Genomic DNA, 20,000 nt, shown 5'->3' on the forward strand with positions numbered 1-20,000 from the left:
TGCTTCATTGTCTCAGTCTGTTCCAGTGGTGTGTGTGTGTGTGTGTGTTAGTGTTACTTTAGTGTCCCAGTCTGTTCCAGTGGTGTGTGTGTGTGTGTGTTTGTGTTACAGTGTTACTTTAGTGTCTCAATCTGTTCCAGTGGTGTGAGTGTGTGTTAGTGTTACTTTAGTGTCCCAGTCTGTTCCAGTGGTGTGTGTGTGTGTTACAGTGTTACTTTAGTGTCCCAGTCTGTTCCCGTGGTGTGTGTGTGTGTGTGTGTTACAGTGTCACTTTAGTGTCCGTCTGTTCCAGTGGTGTGTGTTTGTGTTACAGTGTTACTTTAGTGTTCCAGTCTGTTCCAGTGGTGTGTGTGTGTGTGTGTGTGTGTTACAGTGTTACTTTAGTGTCTCAGTCTGTTCTAGTGGTGTGTGAGTGTGCTACAGTGTTACTTTAGTGTCTCAATCTGTTCCAGTGGTGTGAGTGTGTGTTAGTGTTACTTTAGTGTCTCAGTCTGTTCCAGTGGGGTGTGTGTGTGTGTGTGTGTGTGTGTGTGTGTGTGTGTGTGTGTGTGTGTGTGTGTGTGTGTGTTACAGTGTTACTTTAGTGTCCCAGTCTGTTCCAGTGGTGTGTGTGTGTGTGTGTGTTACAGTTTTACTTTAAATTTTTAGTCTGTTCCAGTGATGTGTAAGTGTGTGTTACAGTGTTACTTTAGTGTCTCAGTCTGTTCTAGTGGTGTGTGAGTGTGCTACAGTGTTACTTTAGTGTCTCAGTCTGTTCCAGTGGTGTGTGTTTGTGTGTGTTACAGTGTTACTTTAGTTTTTTAGTCTGTTCCAGTGATGTGTGAGTGTGTGTTACAGTGTTACTTTAGTGTCTCAGTCTGTTTCAGTGGTGTGAGTGTGTGTTACAGTGTTACTTTAGTGTCTCAGTCTGTTCCAGTGGTGTGTGTGTGTGTGTGTGTGTGTTAGTGTTACTTTAGTGTCTCAGTCTGTTCCAGTGGTGTGTGTGTGTGTGTGTGTGTGTGTGTGTGTGTGTGTGTTACAGTGTAACTTTAGTGTCTCTGTCTGTTCCAGTGGAGTGTGAGTGTGTTACAGTGTTACTTTAGTGTCTCAGTCTGTTGCAGTGGTGTGTGTGTGTGTGTGTGTGTGTGTGTGTGTGTGTGTGTGTGTGTGTGTTAGTGTTGCTGTAGTGTCTCACTCTGTTACAGTGGTGTGTGTGTTACAGTGTTGCTGTAGTGTCTCTGTCTGTTACTGTGTTGTGTTTATGGGTTAATGTCAGTATATTACAGTGATGTGTTTTGGGGGATTGTGTTGTGTGAGTGTGTGTGTGAGGGTGGTGTAAGTCTGTTTTAGTGTGTGTGTGTGTGTGTGTGTGTGTGTGTTGCAGTGTGTGTTGCACTTTGTTACAGTTTGTTAGAGTGTTTTACAGAATGTGCTAGTGTATTGCTGTGTCTGGGTTACAGTGTGTTAGTGTGTTGCAGTGTTTTGTTACAATGTGCCTGTTGCCATGTGTGTTACAGTTTGACAGCGTGTGTTGCAGTTTGTTTTGTGGTGTATGTTGCAGTAGAGTACAGAGTGTGAGATTTGTTTATGCAAAACAGTATAATGGAATATCAAACGTTATTGATGATTTAAAACTTAGACACACGTGTGTGTGTGTGTGTGTGTGTGGGAGAGAGAGAGAGAGAGAGAGAGAGAGATAGAAAAACGAGATTCTTTTTTTCTCCACACTAAAACAACAGACACTATGTAAGTCTTTACTCTCTGACTCGTGTGTGTGTGTGTGTGTGTGTGTGTGTGTGTGTGTGTGTGTGTGTGTGTGTGTGTGTGTTAGTTAGTCTACTTGTCAGACCAGTTAGGATTGTTTCTGGTGTTTGTTACACTAGTCTTCAGGAAATCATGAGTTTGCTGTGTGTGTGTGTGTGTGTGTGTGTGTGTGTTGTGACTGGTTATAATCTGAATTTCTTAGATTAATTGATGTTGGTTTCTATCCTGTGGTGTTTGGCAGATAATTCTGATGTCAAAAATATCATGGTTCCAGCTACTTTTAGTTTCACCCTGATAAATTTAAACCCATTCTACTGACAACTTCCTGTCTGAACCTGACTACGGCCAGACAACTTCCTGTCTGAACCTGACTACGGCCAGACAACTTCCTGTCTGAACCTGACTACGGCCAGACAACTTCCTGTCTGAACCTGACTACGGCCAGACAACTTCCTGTCTGAACCTGACTACGGCCAGACAACTTCCTGTCTGAACCTGACTACGGCCAGACAACCTTCTGTCTGAACCTGACTACGGCCAGACGGCCTCCTGTCTGAACCTGACTACGGCCAGACGGCCTCCTGTCTGAACCTGACTACGGCCAGACGGCCTCCTGTCTGAACCTGACTACGGCCAGACGGCCTCCTGTCTGAACCTGACTACGGCCAGACGGCCTCCTGTCTGAACCTGACTACGGCCAGACGGCCTCCTGTCTGAACCTGACTACGGCCAGACGGCCTCCTGTCTGAACCTGACTACGGCCAGACGGCCTCCTGTCTGAACCTGACTACGGCCAGACGGCCTCCTGTCTGAACCTGACTACGGCCGGACGGCCTCCTGTCTGCACCTGACTGCGACCCAACGGCCTCCTGTCTGCACCTGACTGCGACCCGACGGCCTCCTGTCTGCACCTGACTGCGGCCCGACGGCCTCCTGTCTGCACCTGACTGCGGCCCGACGGCTTCCTGTCTGCACCTGACTAGACTCTAAGAACATTGTATGAACCCTATTAAAGCTTGAGAACCTCTTCTAAATACAAAGACTTTTATAGGACAAGTTGTGTGGACAAAACCTGTATTGTCATATCTACTTTGTGTTTACTGTCTGTGTGTGTCTGTGTGTGTCTGTGTGTGTCTGTGTGTGTCTGTGTGTGTCTGTGTGTGTCTGTGTGTGTGTGGGACCACACCCAGTTATCAGTAACCAGTTCTGACTTAAGTTTAGTCTGATTGAAGCTGAAGGTCAGTGGGTGCAGTTTTACAGTGTTGGATTAGAAACATTAGAAACAAAGAATCACCTGACAACCAAAAACATTCACTACATGTGGGGTAGCGAACACACACCTACAGTTTATTTATGATTGATTGGTTGGTAGGTTGGTAGGCTAATTGGTTGGTTGTTGGTCTGTCTGTTTTGTAAGGTAGTGTAGTGTTGTTTGTTCTTTCCAGCTCTTTTGACCGGTCCTGCCCGGCCAGGTGTTGTCATGTTTGTTGGTTGTCTTGTGTGGGCGTAATCTTTTCTGCATATTTTCCATGTTGATGAGAAGCCATGGTGTGAACACTGTATATAGCCTTTAAATGAAATATTTTTAGTTTATATTTAGTTTGGATTTTGTTATGGGAGATGATTATAGTATTACCTGTAGTTATGAGCAGGAATATCAGAACACACACTCGAAACAGACACGCCCGTCCTCATTCCTGGCTTTATGGCATCCGGTCTGACTTGTGTGGTGTTGAGAAATTGTGGCTGTTACTGCAGACGTGTGTACAGACGTGAACTTGTTGCCGTCTGAAGGTGCACTGAAGAGATCAGATGTGTGTTTCCTGTTAATGGAACAGTGTGTGTAATGTGTTGTGTCTGATGTAACCCTGCTGTACTCTGAGTGATATCAGTGCTGTGAGAGGAGATCATCCTGATTTTACTGGAATTACTTCCCTCAACTCTAATTCACACACTGCAAACTGTGTGTGTGTGTGTGTGTGTGTGTGTGGAAGCTGTAAACATTAAGTATTGTTTAGCCACGTGTTTGCCCCATGTTTCCCCCTCGTTTCCTGTTTCTCACACACGCACACCCGCACACACACACACACACACATGCACGCACGTGATCCAGTGATGTGCAACTTTTTATTTTTTCTTCGTTTTCTGTTTCCCTTTTGCTAGTTAAAATTGCTAGCAAAATGTGCAAAATTGCTAGCGTGTGTGCGCGTGTGTGCACGTGTGTGTGTTTACACGTTTCTTTAAACACACTACTTTGGTATAAAAAAAAGTGGGATTTTGCATTTATGTTGTTTTTTGCGCATGCGTGCTTCTGACTCGCAATAATCTGGATCAAAGAAAGGGGGAGAGAGAGAGCGCGTGCCTGCCAGCAAGAATACACACTCTGCATAAACACACGCGCACACACACAAGCCCGCGGTGCGTGTGCGCGTGTGTGCATGCGCGTGTGTGGAGCGTAAGGGAGCTCGCGTTGCTGCTGCAGCAGCTGTATGAGGATACTGCCGGTGTGGCGCGTGCTGCTGCTGCTGCTGCTGATGATGATGCACGTGGACAGGTCACTGCTTCCAGGATCACCGGAAACCTTCATCTTCAACTCATCATCATCTGGATTTCCAGAGCAGGAGCGTGCCACGCAGATGGATTATTGAGCTTATTGAGATTGTTTGTTCGGTTCGCCGGTTTGCAGACAGAGAAGGAGGAAAAAGAGGAGGAGGAAGAGGAGGAGAAGGGCAGAAGGGGCAATAAGGGCAGCTGGCTCACACACTCGATCTTCAAAAGCACTGCTGATTATTACACAGTCAGTGTGCACACGCAAGCGATCGCAGCTGAGACACCGGAGACGCGCTGCACGACGCGCTTCATCCGTTTCCGGCTTTTTTCCCCTCCTCCTCCCCCTGTATTGCCCGATGTGCTTCATCACACAGGAGCTTCATCAGCGACCAGAAACTCCAGAGTTTCCTCCTTAAATACCATCCATATTAATCTGGGATCTGCGCCACGCGAGTGCTGCCTTTAAACCCCGAGACGCAGCAGAGGCAGGACCGGAGAACCGCGACAGAGCATGCGACTGAGGGATCTCACACTCACACACACACACACACGCACAGAGAAACGGGAATCTGGGACACACACAAGTGCAAGCAACATCCCCAAAGCAGCTGCAGCATCTCTCACTCACACACACACTATTTCAGTCCATGGCACAACTATAAAACGCACACAGCTGTAGACAGGTGGTGTGTTGGACAGTGTGTGTGTGTGTGTGTGTGGGGGGGGGGGGGGGGGTCTCCTCAGGATTAGGAGGACATCCTACTGGCAGTCAGAAGATCGCAGGAGCACACAGCATTCTGGGATGTTGGCTGTTTAAGTGGCAGCCATGTTGATTTCTGTGACTCTGCACTGAGTGTGTGTGTGTGTGTGTGTGTGTGTGTGTGTGTGTGTGTGTGTGTGTGTGTGTGTGTAAAATGGAGACTGATAGAACAGGACTGATTGAGTTGCTGGTTGGAAACACTTGATTACCACCCTGATTGAGTGTATGTGGAGGGGAGGGGCCGGGGGTTGTCGTGGCAATGGGGAGCTCTGCGTCCTCGTTAACGACGGAGGCGGAGCCTGAGCATGGGTTCAGCAGGTCATCGTATCCAGCTCCGCCCCCTGTGGGGTGGATACGGAATAGTCACAGCAGCCCAGTGTGGGGGAGCCGAGAACACACACACCATCTCACACACCCCCGCCCACGCAGGTAACACACAAACACACCTCTAGGTTTCCACTGCGTTTTGGGGTGTGGCTGTGGGGATTAGTGATCACTCTCAAAGTGAGATGAGGTAAGGAGTCTCCAGCTCCAGTTCATCCCAAAGATGTTTAGTTGGGTTGAGGAGGTCAGGGCTCTGTGTAGGAAACTACAGATCTTCCACTCCAACCTTCACACAACAGCAGCCTGGTGTTTATGTAGCTCAGGAGCTTCATCATGCTGGAGCAGTGGTTTAGAAACTCAGACGTTTTGTGGACTTTAAACTTTGAGGCTAGTTTTTATGGAAGATCCTCATGAGTGTGATGGTCTGTGGTGCAGGTACTGTTAGACTGATGAAGATGATGGAGGTATCTCTCTGAATCAGACTGGCACCAGTGTATCGATCTTTCACATAGAGAGACTGAGAGTATATTATTTATTCATACTCTGTACCATCCTCTGTGTGTGTGTGTGTGTGTGTGTGTGTGTGTGTTTGAGAGAGAGAGAAAGAGAGAGAGAGAGAGAGATAAAGACAGAGATCATGTGTTCTACAAAAGTCCTGTGTTGCCTTAGAACAGCTGTCTCCATGAATAAATGAAAGCAGACCTCCAGGGTGTGTGTGTGTGTGTATGTGTGTGTGTGTGTGTGTGTGTTAACTAACATTCATGCTCAGCTGAAGTATTCCTAACAGAAAATTCTAGAACTTTAAGATCTATAAGGTCCCAGAGTCCCATAGAAGTGTCTTCAGAAACTTCATTGCAAGCTTCTAGAGCTGGACACTACACGGTCTACAGCTCCAGCACTGCAGAATACAGAACCCACAGGCCATAGTTCCAGAGCTGTAGAGCTCACAGCACTAGAGCCTGCTAAACATGGCACAAAGTTCTAGAGCTCCAGAATGTTCAGTGATAGCAGAGTTCTCCAGCAGAACCATGAGTTCTCCAGAAACTTCACCACAAAGATCTAGAGCTGTGTAGTACTCAGCTTACAGAAGCTTCTGTGATCATGTACAGACACTTGGCTGAAGAGCAGTTAGCTCTGACTCTCTCTCTCTCACACACACACACACACACACACACACACACACACACACACACACACACACACACAGCAAGCTATTTGGAGACTAAATACTAATCAGTAACACCAACATAAGATCTGGCCCTTATCCCACCATGGTGTGCGTGTGTGTGTGAGAGAGAGAGAGAGAGAGTTTGTAAAGTTGGTGCTAACTGCTGTTTGGCCATGTATCTCAACATGAGGCCATGTCGCAGCCAAAACACTATCACACTGTGACATAACTCCCTTGAGTTGTGTAGAGTGGTGTAGATTTGTGCAGTGTAAAGAGTTGTGTATTGTATATTAGTGGTGTACGGTACACAGAATTCGGTTTTTAAGTCTCAGTTCTGTTTGGGTACAGTGGGGGTAAGAAATGTGTGTTGTGATGTGTGTAGTGTTGTGCAGTGTTGTGATGTGTGTAGTGTTGTGCAGTGTTGTGGTGTCTATTGCTGTGTTGTGGTGCGTGTGTGGAGTGCAGTGTTGTGTTGTGGTGTGTGTGTAGTGGTGTCTACTGCTGTGATGTGGTGTGTGTGTGTGTGTAGTGTGAAGTGGTGTGTGGAGTGCAGTGTTGTGGTGTGTGTGTGTGTGTCGTGTCATGTGGTGTGTGTAGTGGTGTCTAGTGCAGTGTTGTAGTGTGATGTAATGTAGTTGTCTGTTGTAGTGTGTAGTGTTGTGTGCAGTGATGTCCAGTGCAGTGTTGTGGTGTCTGTAGTACAGTCTTGTGATGTGTGTAGTGTTGTGTGGTGTGTGCTGCAGTGTCAAGTCAAGTCAAGTCAAGTTTATTTGTATAGCGCTTTTCACAACAGACATTGTCTCAAAGCAGCTTTACAGAAAACAACAGTGAAGGTGAAGGTGTGTGTTTATCCCTGATGAGCAGCCGTGGTGACAGTGGCAAGGAAAAACTCCCTTAGATGTTATGAGGAAGAAACCTTGAGAGGAACCAGACTCAAAGGGGAACCCATCCTCATATGGGTGACATCAAGAGTTTGGTCATAAATCTTTCAACAATACAGAACAATTTGTGATCATCATAGATCCAGCATCAGCTTCTCCATGCCAGGGCCTTTAAACACTCGGCATCTACTTCTCCATGATCATCCATAGGTCCATAATCTTCACGAGGTGGGACGTGACTGGAGCTGGCCAAACCTCACGAAGCCTCGGGATGGGGAGAGAAAGAGAAGCAGTGGAGAGGAATTAGCGTAGCTGCTGTTCATGATATTAACAGTTGAAAAAAAGTTGTTAATGTGCATGTAATCATATATTCTGGAGCACAAGGTTGTGATGTGATGTGTGTGATGTGTGTTATGTGTAGGCTTTGCTAAAAAGTGTGTCTATAGTGCTGGTGTGTAGTGTCAAGTCAAGTTTATTTCTATTGCACTTTTCACAACAGACATTGTTTTAAAGCAGCTTTACAGAATTTGAATGGTGTGTTTATCCCTGATGAGCACCATGGACACTGTGGTGAAGGAAAAACTCCCTTAGATGTTATGAGGAAGAAACCTTGAGAGGAACCAGACTCAAAAGCAGAACCTCATCCTCATTTGGTTGACATCAAGAGTGTGATTATAGTCTTTAAACACTACAGAACACTGGAGTGAGAACTAATGGTGTGTGCAGTTTGTCTAATGCAGTGTTGTGGTGTGTATGGTGTGTAGTGTTGTGTGGTGTGTGCAGTGGTGTCTGTAGTGCAGTGTTGTGTATAGTGTTGTGTGCAGTGATGTCTAGTGCAGCAATGTGTGCAGTGATAGCTAGTGCAGTGGTGTCTGTAGTCCAGTGGTGTGTCCAGTGGTGTCTGTAGTGCAGTGTTGTGATGTGTGTAGTGTTGTGTTGTATGTGTATAGTGCTGTCTGTAGTGCAATGTTGTGGTGTTTGCATTGTTGTGATATGTGTAGTGTATAGTGGTGTGAGCTGTGATGTCTGTATTGTGGTGTGTGCAATGTTGTGTGGTGTGTGCAGTGCACTGTATTTCAGTGTTGTGTAATGGTGTGTGCAGTGGTGTCTAGTGCAGTGTGGTGTGTGCAGTGGTGTCTGTATTGCAGTGTTGTGGTGTGTGCAGTGTTGTCTTTAGTGCAGTGTTGTGTGTTGTGTGCAGTAGTGTCTGTATTGCAGTGTTGTGGTGTGTGCAGTGTTGTATGGTGTGTGCAGTCATGTGTGTGGTGTGTGCAGTGGTGTCTGTAGTGCAGTGTTGTATGGTGTGTGTGCAGTGGTGTCTGTAGTGTTATGTGGTGTGTGTGCAGTGGTGTCTGTAGTGCAGTGTTGTGGTGTGTGCAGTGTTGTGGTGTGTGCAGTGTTGTGGTGTGTGCAGTGTTGTGGTGTGTGCAGTGTTGTGGTGTGTGCAGTGTTGTGGTGTGTGCAGTGTTGCATGGTGTGTGTGTGTGTGTGTGTGTGTGTGTGTGTGTGTGTGTGTGGTGTGCAGTGTTGTCTGTAGTGCAGTGTTGTATGGTGTGTGCAGTCATGTGTGTGGTGTGTGCAGTCATGTGTGTGGTGTGTGCAGTCATGTGTGTGGTGTGTGCAGTCATGTGTGTGGTGTGTGCAGTCATGTGTGTGGTGCGTGCAGTGTTGTGGTGCGTGCAGTGTTGTGGTGCGTGCAGTGTTGTGGTGCGTGCAGTGTTGTGGTGCGTGCAGTGTTGTGGTGTGTGCAGTGTTGTGGTGTGTGCAGTGTTGCATGGTGTGTGTGTGTGTGTGTGTGTGTGTGTGTGTGTGTGTGTGTGGTGTGCAGTGTTGTCTGTAGTGCAGTGTTGTCTGTAGTGCAGTGTTGTCTGTAGTGCAGTGTTGTGGTGTGTGCAGTGTTGTGGTGTGTGCAGTGTTGTGGTGTGTGCAGTGTTGTCTGTAGTGCAGTGTTGTGGTGTGTGCAGTGTTGTGGTGTGTGCAGTGTTGTGGTGTGTGCAGTGTTGCATGGTGTGTGCAGTGTTGCATGGTGTGTGTGTGTGTGTGTGTGTGTGTGTGTGTGTGTGGTGTGCAGTGTTGTCTGTAGTGCAGTGTTGTATGGTGTGTGCAGTCATGTGTGTGGTGTGTGCAGTGTTGTCTGTAGTGCAGTGTTGTGATGTGTGCAGTGGTGTCTGTAGTGTAGTGTTGTTGTGTGTACAGTGTTGTGTGGTGTGTGCAGTAGTGTCTGTATTGCAGTGTTGTGGTGTGTGCAGTGTTGTATGGTGTGTGCAGTCATGTGTGTGGTGTGTGCAGTGGTGTCTGTAGTGCAGTGGTGTGAATGTGTGTGGTGTCTGTAGTGCAGTGTTGTATGGTGTGTGTGCAGTGGTGTCTGTAGTGTTATGTGGTGTGTGTGCAGTGGTGTCTGTAGTGCAGTGTTGTGGTGTGTGTGCAGTGGTGTCTGTAGTGCAGTGTTGTGGTGTGTGCAGTGTTGTGGTGTGTGCAGTGTTGTGGTGTGTGCAGTGTTGTGGTGTGTGCAGTGTTGTGGTGTGTGCAGTGTTGTGGTGTGTGCAGTGTTGTGGTGTGTGCAGTGTTGCATGGTGTGTGTGTGTGTGTGTGTGTGTGTGTGTGTGTGTGTGTGTGTGTGTGTGTGTGTGTGTGTGTGGTGTGCAGTGTTGTCTGTAGTGCAGTGTTGTATGGTGTGTGCAGTCATGTGTGTGGTGTGTGCAGTGTTGTGGTGTGTGCAGTGTTGTGGTGTGTGCAGTGTTGTGGTGTGTGCAGTGTTGTGGTGTGTGCAGTGTTGTGGTGTGTGTGTGTGTGTGTGTGTGTGTGTGGTGTGCAGTGTTGTCTGTAGTGCAGTGTTGTCTGTAGTGCAGTGTTGTCTGTAGTGCAGTGTTGTCTGTAGTGCAGTGTTGTGGTGTGTGCAGTGTTGTGGTGTGTGCAGTGTTGTGGTGTGTGCAGTGTTGCATGGTGTGTGTGTGTGTGTGTGTGTGTGTGGTGTGCAGTGTTGTGGTGTGTGCAGTCATGTGTGTGGTGTGTGCAGTGTTGTGGTGTGTGCAGTCATGTGTGTGGTGTGTGCAGTGTTGCATGGTGTGTGCAGTGTTGTATGGTGTGTGCAGTCATGTGTGTGGTGTGTGCAGTGTTGTGGTGTGTGCAGTGTTGTGGTGTGTGCAGTGTTGTGGTGTGTGCAGTGTTGTGGTGTGTGCAGTGTTGTGGTGTGTGTGTGTGTGTGTGTGTGTGTGTGGTGTGCAGTGTTGTCTGTAGTGCAGTGTTGTCTGTAGTGCAGTGTTGTCTGTAGTGCAGTGTTGTCTGTAGTGCAGTGTTGTGGTGTGTGCAGTGTTGTGGTGTGTGCAGTGTTGTGGTGTGTGCAGTGTTGTGGTGTGTGCAGTGTTGCATGGTGTGTGTGTGTGTGTGTGTGTGTGGTGTGCAGTGTTGTGGTGTGTGCAGTCATGTGTGTGGTGTGTGCAGTGTTGTGGTGTGTGCAGTCATGTGTGTGGTGTGTGCAGTGTTGCATGGTGTGTGCAGTGTTGCATGGTGTGTGCAGTGTTGCATGGTGTGTGTGTGTGTGTGTGTGTGTGGTGTGCAGTGTTGTCTGTAGTGCAGTGTTGTATGGTGTGTGTGCAGTGGTGTCTGTAGTGTTATGTGGTGTGTGTGCAGTGGTGTCTGTAGTGCAGTGGTGTCTGTAGTGCAGTGTTGTGGTGTGTGCAGTGTTGTGGTGTGTGCAGTGTTGTGGTGTGTGCAGTGTTGTGGTGTGTGCAGTGTTGTGGTGTGTGCAGTGTTGCGTGGTGTGTGCAGTGTTGCGTGGTGTGTGTGTGTGTGTGTGTGTGTGTGTGTGTGTGTGTGTGTGTGTGTGTGTGTGTGGTGTGCAGTGTTGTCTGTAGTGCAGTGTTGTATGGTGTGTGCAGTCATGTGTGTGGTGTGTGCAGTGTTGTGGTGTGTGCAGTGTTGTGGTGTGTGCAGTGTTGTGGTGTGTGCAGTGTTGTGGTGTGTGCAGTGTTGCATGGTGTGTGTGTGTGTGTGTGTGTGTGTGTGTGTGTGTGTGGTGTGCAGTGTTGTCTGTAGTGCAGTGTTGTCTGTAGTGCAGTGTTGTCTGTAGTGCAGTGTTGTGGTGTGTGCAGTGTTGCATGGTGTGTGTGTGTGTGTGTGTGTGTGTGTGTGTGTGTGTGTGTGTGTGTGTGTGTGTGTGTGTGGTGTGCAGTGTTGTGGTGTGTGCAGTCATGTGTGTGGTGTGTGCAGTGTTGTGGTGTGTGCAGTGTTGCATGGTGTGTGCAGTGTTGCATGGTGTGTGTGTGTGTGTGTGTGTGTGTGTGTGGTGTGCAGTGTTGTCTGTAGTGCAGTGTTGTATGGTGTGTGCAGTCATGTGTGTGGTGTGTGCAGTGTTGTCTGTAGTGTAGTGTTGTTGTGTGTACAGTGTTGTGTGGTGTCTGTAGTGCAGTGTTGTGGTGTGTGGTGTATAGTGCTGCCTGTAGTGTTGTAGTGTATTAAGCAGATAATACACACCTGCATATGGTACTGCATGTAAAGGTTTAATGTTTCGGGTGAAAAGTTGTCGCCTCGATGTCTGAATTAAGGCTCCAGTAAATCCATGTTATCATCGATTTGTAGTTGTTATAAATATCTGAACTGTTCTGTTTTAGCTGAACTAAAGTGCAGTATTTTAGTCATATTGTTTTGACAACTTTGTGATTTAAAAACGTCAACACCTGAAATGCTTTAGGACCAGAAATGCACAGTATCTTCACAACACGTTTGTCATTGTTTACATCATAAAAATGATCTATATTCTGTAAATAGATTAATTTGATCTACTGCTCTGACAGTTACTCTTGTGGTTCATGTGGACTGGAGATAGTGGTGATGGAGCTCACGCCAGCTCACGCCGATCCTTCGTCAAGCCAGGATCACACATCAAACTTTGGGTGTGGGTGTGCGGTGTAGAAGAGTTGCTTAGACCGGAAGTCACAAGCTGCATATGAAATTGAAGCAGAGGTTGAACCTCGTTTGGTTCAGGAGGAGTGAACAGAAGACCAGGTTCAGAAGTTTGCAGCACGTTGTGAGTCCATTGCTGTACCAGTCCTAATATTTGTCACATCTGAATTTGAAGGTCTTAGAAGATCAGCAGCATTTTTGGAGATAAGTGGAAGGAGGAAAACAGCAGTGTGATTTTTTGAGGCAGTGTTTGAGTAGGAGAACAAAAAGGATTCAGTGGTGTGAACATGATACTGCTGAGCTGGAGGAACAAACTGTGGGCCAAACTCTGATTTGTGGAATTGATGAACAGGTGCTGTGGTGTAACGTGGGATTTATTTTTTTCCAGTTTCGAGAACTGATTTTTATAGCAATAGAGCTTGGAATGATGAAGGCACCATATCTGAGGCTGGTGGATCGGAACCTGGTATGAACACTGCAGCAGAGCTTGATCTTGCCCATGCCTCTGACAGCTGGGTGAGCGATGGTTGATGACTCGTTGAAATAGCAGCAGTGGAGAGTCTGTTTCTCTGATTCATGTCACACTTTTAAGTTTTTTTTACTCAACCTTGTATTTAAAATAACTGTGAGTTTGGACAGGCATCAAAACAAAATCCTGAATCACATACAGGACCACAGGGAAAACCGCCTGAGGAAGCAGAACGCGGCAGTGGTGGTGGTGGTGGTGGTGGGAGCGATAATAAAACCTTCTAAAAAAAAAAAAAAAAATTACTGACAGTCGCGAGGATTGGTGACAAGCTTGGCTTGTAAACGTGGTCATTGTGCATGTAGATGGTACAAGGATGGAGAACATCATGGGAATGTTTGTGTTGAGAGTCAATGAAGAGTCAAGATTCCTGTAAATGTCAGAGATTCGATCCCTCATTTTGCCTGGGCTGCTAATACACGAAAGAGATCACCGTCATCTTTAGCTACACCCGAACCATCAAACTCCCTTTGTCCTTGGGGTAGAAAAGGGATAGCCTTTCTGTTCCAAACTGTTCCAGAGTCTGAGGTGTGTATCTGCACCAGGTCACATCTGGACCCTGTATGAAGGTTATCATTTGGGTTGTTTGGATTGGGACTGCAGGAATCAGTGTGTGCTGTTTAAAGCGAAAATCTAAACAGGCTTATGGAGAGCATTATGGTAAAAGCGAGGGCTTAGCTGACTCTGACACAACATCTCAGCAGGAGGATTTTTTTTATAGATGTGAAGCTACATTCTCTTTTCTTGATGAACTCTTGTATGTGCTCTTTCTCTCAGCAGGACCTGCTTGGACTTGACTGTGGGGTTTTTGGGTGGAGCAGTTTGTGGGTGTTGATGGGGAATCTGGACTTAGTCATACATTTTGTGTGTTTTGTATATTTTTGTTGGTGTAGCATAGCAGTTAATTTCTTTCCTTTTGTCTCTTCTTCAGTCTCTCTCACTCCCGCGGGTCGATGATGGAGGCCATGGTTCTTGGTTCTGATTGGTCGTGCGTTCGCTGTACCTTCTTGAACCCGGCAGGATCTCCACGTTGCTCCATCTGTGAAGCACCGCGTAACAAACCTGACCTGAACAGAATTCTACGCCTCAGCAGCTGCTGGACCTGCCCACGCTGCACACTGACTAATTACAGCGCATCAGGCGCATGCTCAGTCTGTGGGGCACCACCCAGTTCATCAAATGGCCCTACCCCTTCTTCTTCCTCTCCCTCCATTTCTGAACCTATCACTTCCAACTCCGAGCCAAAACGACAGCATGTGGATGAGGACTTGGTAAAAAAGGCTGAGCCTAATGGGGAAGTAGGAAACACAGAAGAGGGTGTGCTATCAGGATGGGCGTGTCCTCGCTGCACTCTTTTGAATACACCCTTAGCGATGTCCTGCTCAGCCTGTGGTGGTCCACGGAAACTTTCGCTTCCCAAAATCCCACCCGAGGCACTGGTGGTACCAGAGGTCCGGACGCCATTGTCTGGGTTTCCTGCACAAAATGCTGGGGCGGTTCTTATTGACCTTACTGAAGACTCACCGTCTAATCCTGCCACTCCTCAGACACCATCTTCACCTCCAAACAATGCCCAATTCCTTCCTCCTTCCTTGTCCTCTTTGCAAAATAACCCTGTTCCACGCAGCAGACGTGAAGTTCCACCCCCTACTTCCCCCTCGACAGGGCCTGCCCCCAAACCTAAGTCTCTCCCTTCCACAGAGCCAATCAAACGCCTTAGTGTTCTTGAAGAGGAGGAACCAAGTCCTAATCACCCAGCCCCACCTTCTTGGAAATGTCCTGGATGCTCTGCTCTTTCTGGTCCCTCATTATCTTTAGCAGGACGCTGCGATGCCTGTAGAGGACCACGCCAACTGGCGGGGCCAAGCACAGATGTAATTGATGTCCTTGGTGAATCAGTTCGATTTACTCCAGCTACTCCCTCGAGTCCTGATTTTACATCGTGGGCGTGTTCCAAGTGCACATTGCGGAATCCTACAGGGTCGGGACACTGCAGCGCCTGCGGAACCTCAAAACTTCATGGATTCTCTGAACCCTTTGTTAAAAAGACGTCACAAGCGCCTCGAGGGACAGGTCAAGGGGAAAAGTGGGTGTGTCCAGCATGCACACTGCTTAATGAAGTGTGTGTGAAGCACTGTGTGGCATGTCACACAGCACAGCGTTATCTGAGAACCAGAAAGGTGAAGGCGCTACGCCGGAGAGAGAGTGTTCATGTTGAACAGCGGAGGAAAACTGATGAGGGGGAAGCTAAAGAACTGTGGGAAAACATCGTCAGCTTCTGCAGAGAGGTATAATAAAGCGAAATCATCCGTATGTTAGCTTTGTGAGGCTAACAGCAGAATTGTTTGTAACGTGATGTCACGTTTACAAATATTTCTTATAAATGATTGCGGTAATAAGCCACGCCTCTAAAGCGCCTATAAGAAACTGAGCCTTGTGTTCTTTTATCCAGAATGTTTATCTCCTGTGTGTTTCAGAACGCAGTGAACTTCGTAGACGACAGTTTTCCTCCTGGTCCCAGATCAGTGGGCTTCCCAGAGAGCGACAGTGTCCAGCAACGCATCAAAAAGTGGCTCCGCCCACACGAGATTAACTGCAACAACTTTAAGGACCGTGGGGTGAAGTGGTCAGTGTTCCGAACACCACGGCCATCCGATATCCTGCAAGGGCTTCTGGGTAACTGTTGGTAAGGGACAGAGGAGGCTGTGTGTTAGTTTCAATAGACATTATTTTTACGTTCACAAAAGTCATAACTCTGTGTGTGTGTGTGTGTGTGTGTGTGTGTGTGTGTGTGTGTGTGTGTGTGTGTGTGTGTGAGAGGTTTCTGAGTGCACTAGCTGTGTTAGCGGAGCGTCCTGAGCTGGTGGAGCGAGTGATGATCACCCGCTCTATCTGTCCTGAGGGAGCGTATCAGGTTCGGCTGTGTAAAGATGGAACGTGGACGACAGTGCTGGTGGACGACATGCTGCCATGTGATGAGTATGGATACCTGCTGTTCTCCCAGGTGTGTGTGCGTGTGTGTGTCCATTTTAGCACTGAAACATCCGTTTATCCACTGTACATAAGTAGTATCCTTGTTGCCCCTTCCCCCTTCCAATTACACCTTTATACATTCATCCATTTTCCCAATTACCCATCCATCTAACCAAGCGTCTATGCCTCCCAGTTATGCCTTTATCACTCTAATACTTTATCTGTTTATTTAACTAAATTTCCATCCCCCATCAATATGTCCATCTTTTTTTTTTCTCTGTCTGACTGTAGGACAAGGATATTTAAATAATAACAGTAATCTTGGTCTCTGTCTTTCTCTCTTTCCATCTCTTTCTGTTGTTTCTCTCATCGTGTTTCTCTGCCCGTCTCCCCCCAGGCTCAGAGGAGACAGTTGTGGGTGGCTCTGATAGAAAAGGCTTTGGCGAAGCTGCACGGGTCGTATTTTGCGCTGCAGGCCGGTCGAGCCATCGAGGGTTTGGCCACTCTGACTGGAGCTCCATGTGACAGCCTCAACCTGCAGGTGAACAACACCAACCCCCGCGAGGAACCCATCGACACGGACCTCATCTGGGCCAAGATGATCAGCTCTAAGGAAGCCGGGTAACACACCATACACACACACATTATACAGACTTACTGTACACAGACTAGCTAACACACACAGCTAGCCTCAGATCGCTTGTCATGTGTGGGAAATCTTTGTGTTTGGGGAAGGAAAAAACAGTAGGGACAGAAACGAGTTACCAGCTTTATTGAATTCTGGACCGCTCACTTGGTCAGGCCCTTCTTCTCAGAGTGATTCTTTCACTCCACCACCTGGGACATCACAGTGCCCAGCCACCTGAAAAACTGTTTGGGGATGCACCTCTCCATGACACGCGTAGAAACCCAGATACTGTACTTCCACCCACCCAACTGCACACTTCTTTGGATTTGCTGGGTATTGCTGGGGATCCCAGTGTTATCTCCCGACCCGGGAAATAACACCTCCGCAACGCTGCGATGCCGTAAAGAGGCACCGCTAACAGGTCTTGTGTTGCCTAGTCAATCAAAATGAGCACAAAGCGTTGCCTTTGCGCAGTCTATTCTCATTTTAATTCTTCCGAATGAGACCTCGATTAAGGGTGTTGGGTTTAATGGTGCTTTCACCAGCTGATATTCATGACATTCTGACCATCTATGTACATTGACATGAATACCCTGCCAATAAAAACGGCCAGTAGACGCTATAGTGCCCCAAGTGCCCGGCCAACGGATTATGGTGAGCCACATGGACCAGCAGTTACCTGTTACATCATGGTTGGATTTTGTTTGTGTGATTGTTTTACTCAGTTTCCTGATGGGGGCGTCATGTGGTGGTGGGAACATGAAGGTGGATGATGCTGTATATGAATCTCTGGGGCTCCGTCCAAGACACGCCTACTCCATACTGGATGTTCGAGATGTTCAGGGTTACAGGTAACTAACAACACAGTTTTTTCAGATTTTGTTCTGCACGTCTGCATCATTCTGTTCTGGAGTTACAGTTCTGGAAACAGGACTGAACAGGATTTAAGTAATAGTTGAGTAATCTTCTGAGGTTCAAACCTTCTTGCAGCATCCTGGATAGTCATTACCTCTGCTGTTGATGATTTCCGTCTCAGAGCAGTGATAAATACAGTCAGTGTTCTAAATATAATCCAGTCCAGAGTCTCTGTGTTTGATCTGATCTTATGTTCTGCTAAAGCTCATTTAATAATACTGAACTTTACACTCTCCATGGCCATGCTGATGTAAAGTCCCTTTGTAAGTAGGGAAGAAACTGACTTCACCCAGAGCCTGTATTCGTCACGTATGCATTACAGAAATTATTTTCTTCACATATCAACTTGTTCAGAAGCTGAGGTCAGAGTGCAGGGTCAGAGCACGCCTGGAGCACAGAGCGCCTTGGTCAAGGGCCTAAGAGTGGCAACTTGACGCTTGAAACCCAGACCTTCTGATCAGTATCCAGAGCCTTAACCACCGAGCTACCACTTCCCTTGACCACCACTTGCTGAGTTGAGAGCTGTTTTCGGTGGTTGTTCCTGCATGTAGAAAGAAATAATCAAGTCATGGCAGCATAATTCAATGTGCGTGATGGTTTGCTTATCCCTGTCCTGAACTGCTGCGTTTATTGGTTCTGGCGGGTTCTTGTTATGTAGGTGATGATGTATAGGGATAGATGCCACAAATAACACAATTTTCTCAAAGTAGATTCCACATGCTCAATATTCAATTCCGCATAATTTTACTCCGGACCAGGGGTGAAGGTTCCTCTTATCCTTACCCTTTTAACTAAGGTACTCTGTACTAAAGCTCAAGATTCTGTTGTTGGTTCTGTATGTCTAGGTTCTGGGTGACTCTGCGGTGGTGCAGCTTTCATGCTTCTAGTTTATTCCACAGAAATCTGGAACATTCTGCAGAGATTTTCTTCATCTGTTTCTGTTCTTCTTTGTTTGCAAGCTTGATAGATTCTAGATGTATGATTCTGGATTAGTGTAAGATTGAAGAGCAGGAGCTACTTTCGAGTGTACTGAAAGCCAGGATGAACTGGTTAGACGTGGGGAATCAGTGTGATCCTTGCCTGATTGGACTGAAAACCTGCTCTACACCGGTTAACCATTGATGTGTTTTACACACTCCTGCTGGATTTGGCTGGTTTTTATCTAACGGTTTCTCTCTTCCAGGCTTCTGCGTCTGAGGAACCCATGGGGGCGTTTTTCCTGGAACGGCTCGTGGTCAGACGATTGGCCTGATTGGCCACAGCACTTGAGGCATGAGCTGATGGCTCATGGCAGCAGTGAGGGAGTGTTCTGGATGGAGTATGGAGACTTTATTAAGTCAGTACTCAGTACCTTTAAATATTGTAGTGAATGTACAGATCTCTCAGACTTAATCAGTAAACCTCAGATTGATCTAAACTTATGAACTTAACTGAACTGATTAGTGCTGATAACATTCTGAGCCAGTGCTTAGTCTCTTGTGCGCGCACACACACACACACACACACACACACACACACACACACACACACTGCGTGTATTTCAGGAGTGAAATATAGACAGCCACTCCTTTCAGCTCATAAATTACTCATGTTGACAGTGCAGACATGTATCTGTAACGTGTGTGTGTGTGTGTGTGTGTGTGTGTGTGTGTGTGTGTGTGTGTGTGTGTGTGTGTGTGTGTATAGATACTTTGACTCGGTGGATATCTGTAAGATACACTCAGACTGGCATGAGATGCGTGTTCAGGGTTCGTTCCCCAGCAGGGCGAGTGGACCAATCACAGTGAGCACTTTGACTGTCCTGGAGAGAACGTCCCTGGAGTTCGCTCTCTTTCAGGAAGGGAGCAGGTACACACACACACTCACGCATACACACTCGTGCATACACACACAGTGAGATGACATTTATTATTTTATGAAAATATTTATTTCTAATATTCTTCTTAATCCTACACTACTCAAATCCTACTCATATCCTACCCTACTCATATCCTACCCTACTCAAATCCTACCCTACTCAAATCCTACTCAATCCTACCCTATTCAAATCCTACCCTCCTCAATCCTACCCTATTTAAATCCTATCCTACTCAAATCCTAACCTATTCAAATCCTACCCTCCTCAATCCTACCCTATTCAAATCCTACCCTACTCAAATCCTACCCAATCCTACTCTACTCAATCCTACCCTACTCAATCCTACCCTACTCAATCCTACCCTACTCAATCCTACCCTACTCAATCCTACCCTACTCAATCCTACCCTACTCAAATCCTACCTTACTCAAATCCTAATCAATCCTTCCCTACTCAATCCTACCCTATTTAAATCCTACTCAAATCCTACCTTACTCAAATCCTAATCAATCCTTCCCTACTCAATCCTACCCTATTTAAATCCTACTCAAATCCTACCTTACTCAAATCCTAATCAATCCTTCCCTACTCAATCCTACCCTATTTAAATCCTACTCATATCCTACCTTACTCAAATCCTACTTAATCCTACTATACTCAATCCTACTCAATCCTACACTACTCAATCCTACCCTATTTAAATCCTACTCAATCCTACCCTACTTAATCCTACCCTATTTAAATCCTACTCAATCCTACCCTACTTAATCCT

General features: G+C 46.9%; 1 protein-coding gene and 1 long non-coding RNA gene across 3 annotated transcripts in view; one reads left to right on the plus strand and one right to left on the minus strand.

The window, feature by feature from the left end:
• Positions 1-20,000, plus strand: part of capn15 (calpain 15) — a 27,518-nt gene that overhangs the window by 4,408 nt on the left and 3,110 nt on the right. Inside the window, exons 1-8 of one of the 2 annotated variants that reach the window (XM_083545119.1) lie at positions 5,186-5,482; positions 13,786-15,142; positions 15,332-15,540; positions 15,675-15,858; positions 16,225-16,448; positions 17,181-17,306; positions 18,554-18,706; positions 19,057-19,218. In XM_083545119.1, the coding sequence (XP_083401245.1) occupies positions 5,313-5,482; positions 13,786-15,142; positions 15,332-15,540; positions 15,675-15,858; positions 16,225-16,448; positions 17,181-17,306; positions 18,554-18,706; positions 19,057-19,218 (2,585 nt within the window). In that variant the 5' untranslated portion in view covers positions 5,186-5,312. Of the gene's footprint in view, positions 1-5,185; positions 5,483-13,785; positions 15,143-15,331; positions 15,541-15,674; positions 15,859-16,224; positions 16,449-17,180; positions 17,307-18,553; positions 18,707-19,056; positions 19,219-20,000 lie in introns of those variants that run through there. The other variant, XM_083545120.1, reaches the window with a different exon arrangement.
• The window catches only part of LOC310730724, a 1,219-nt gene continuing 830 nt past the window's right edge, over positions 19,612-20,000 (minus strand). Inside the window, exons 2-3 of the long non-coding RNA XR_014534930.1 lie at positions 19,947-20,000; positions 19,612-19,650 (exon numbers count right to left, since the gene is read on the minus strand). The exon at positions 19,947-20,000 is cut by the window's right edge and continues 174 nt beyond it. This is a non-coding gene — a long non-coding RNA (uncharacterized lncRNA). The remainder of the gene's footprint in view (positions 19,651-19,946) is intronic.

The sequence above is a fragment of the Silurus aristotelis genome (genome assembly GCF_946808225.1).
Source record: "Silurus aristotelis genome assembly, chromosome: 1".
Lineage (NCBI taxonomy): Eukaryota > Metazoa > Chordata > Actinopteri > Siluriformes > Siluridae > Silurus > Silurus aristotelis.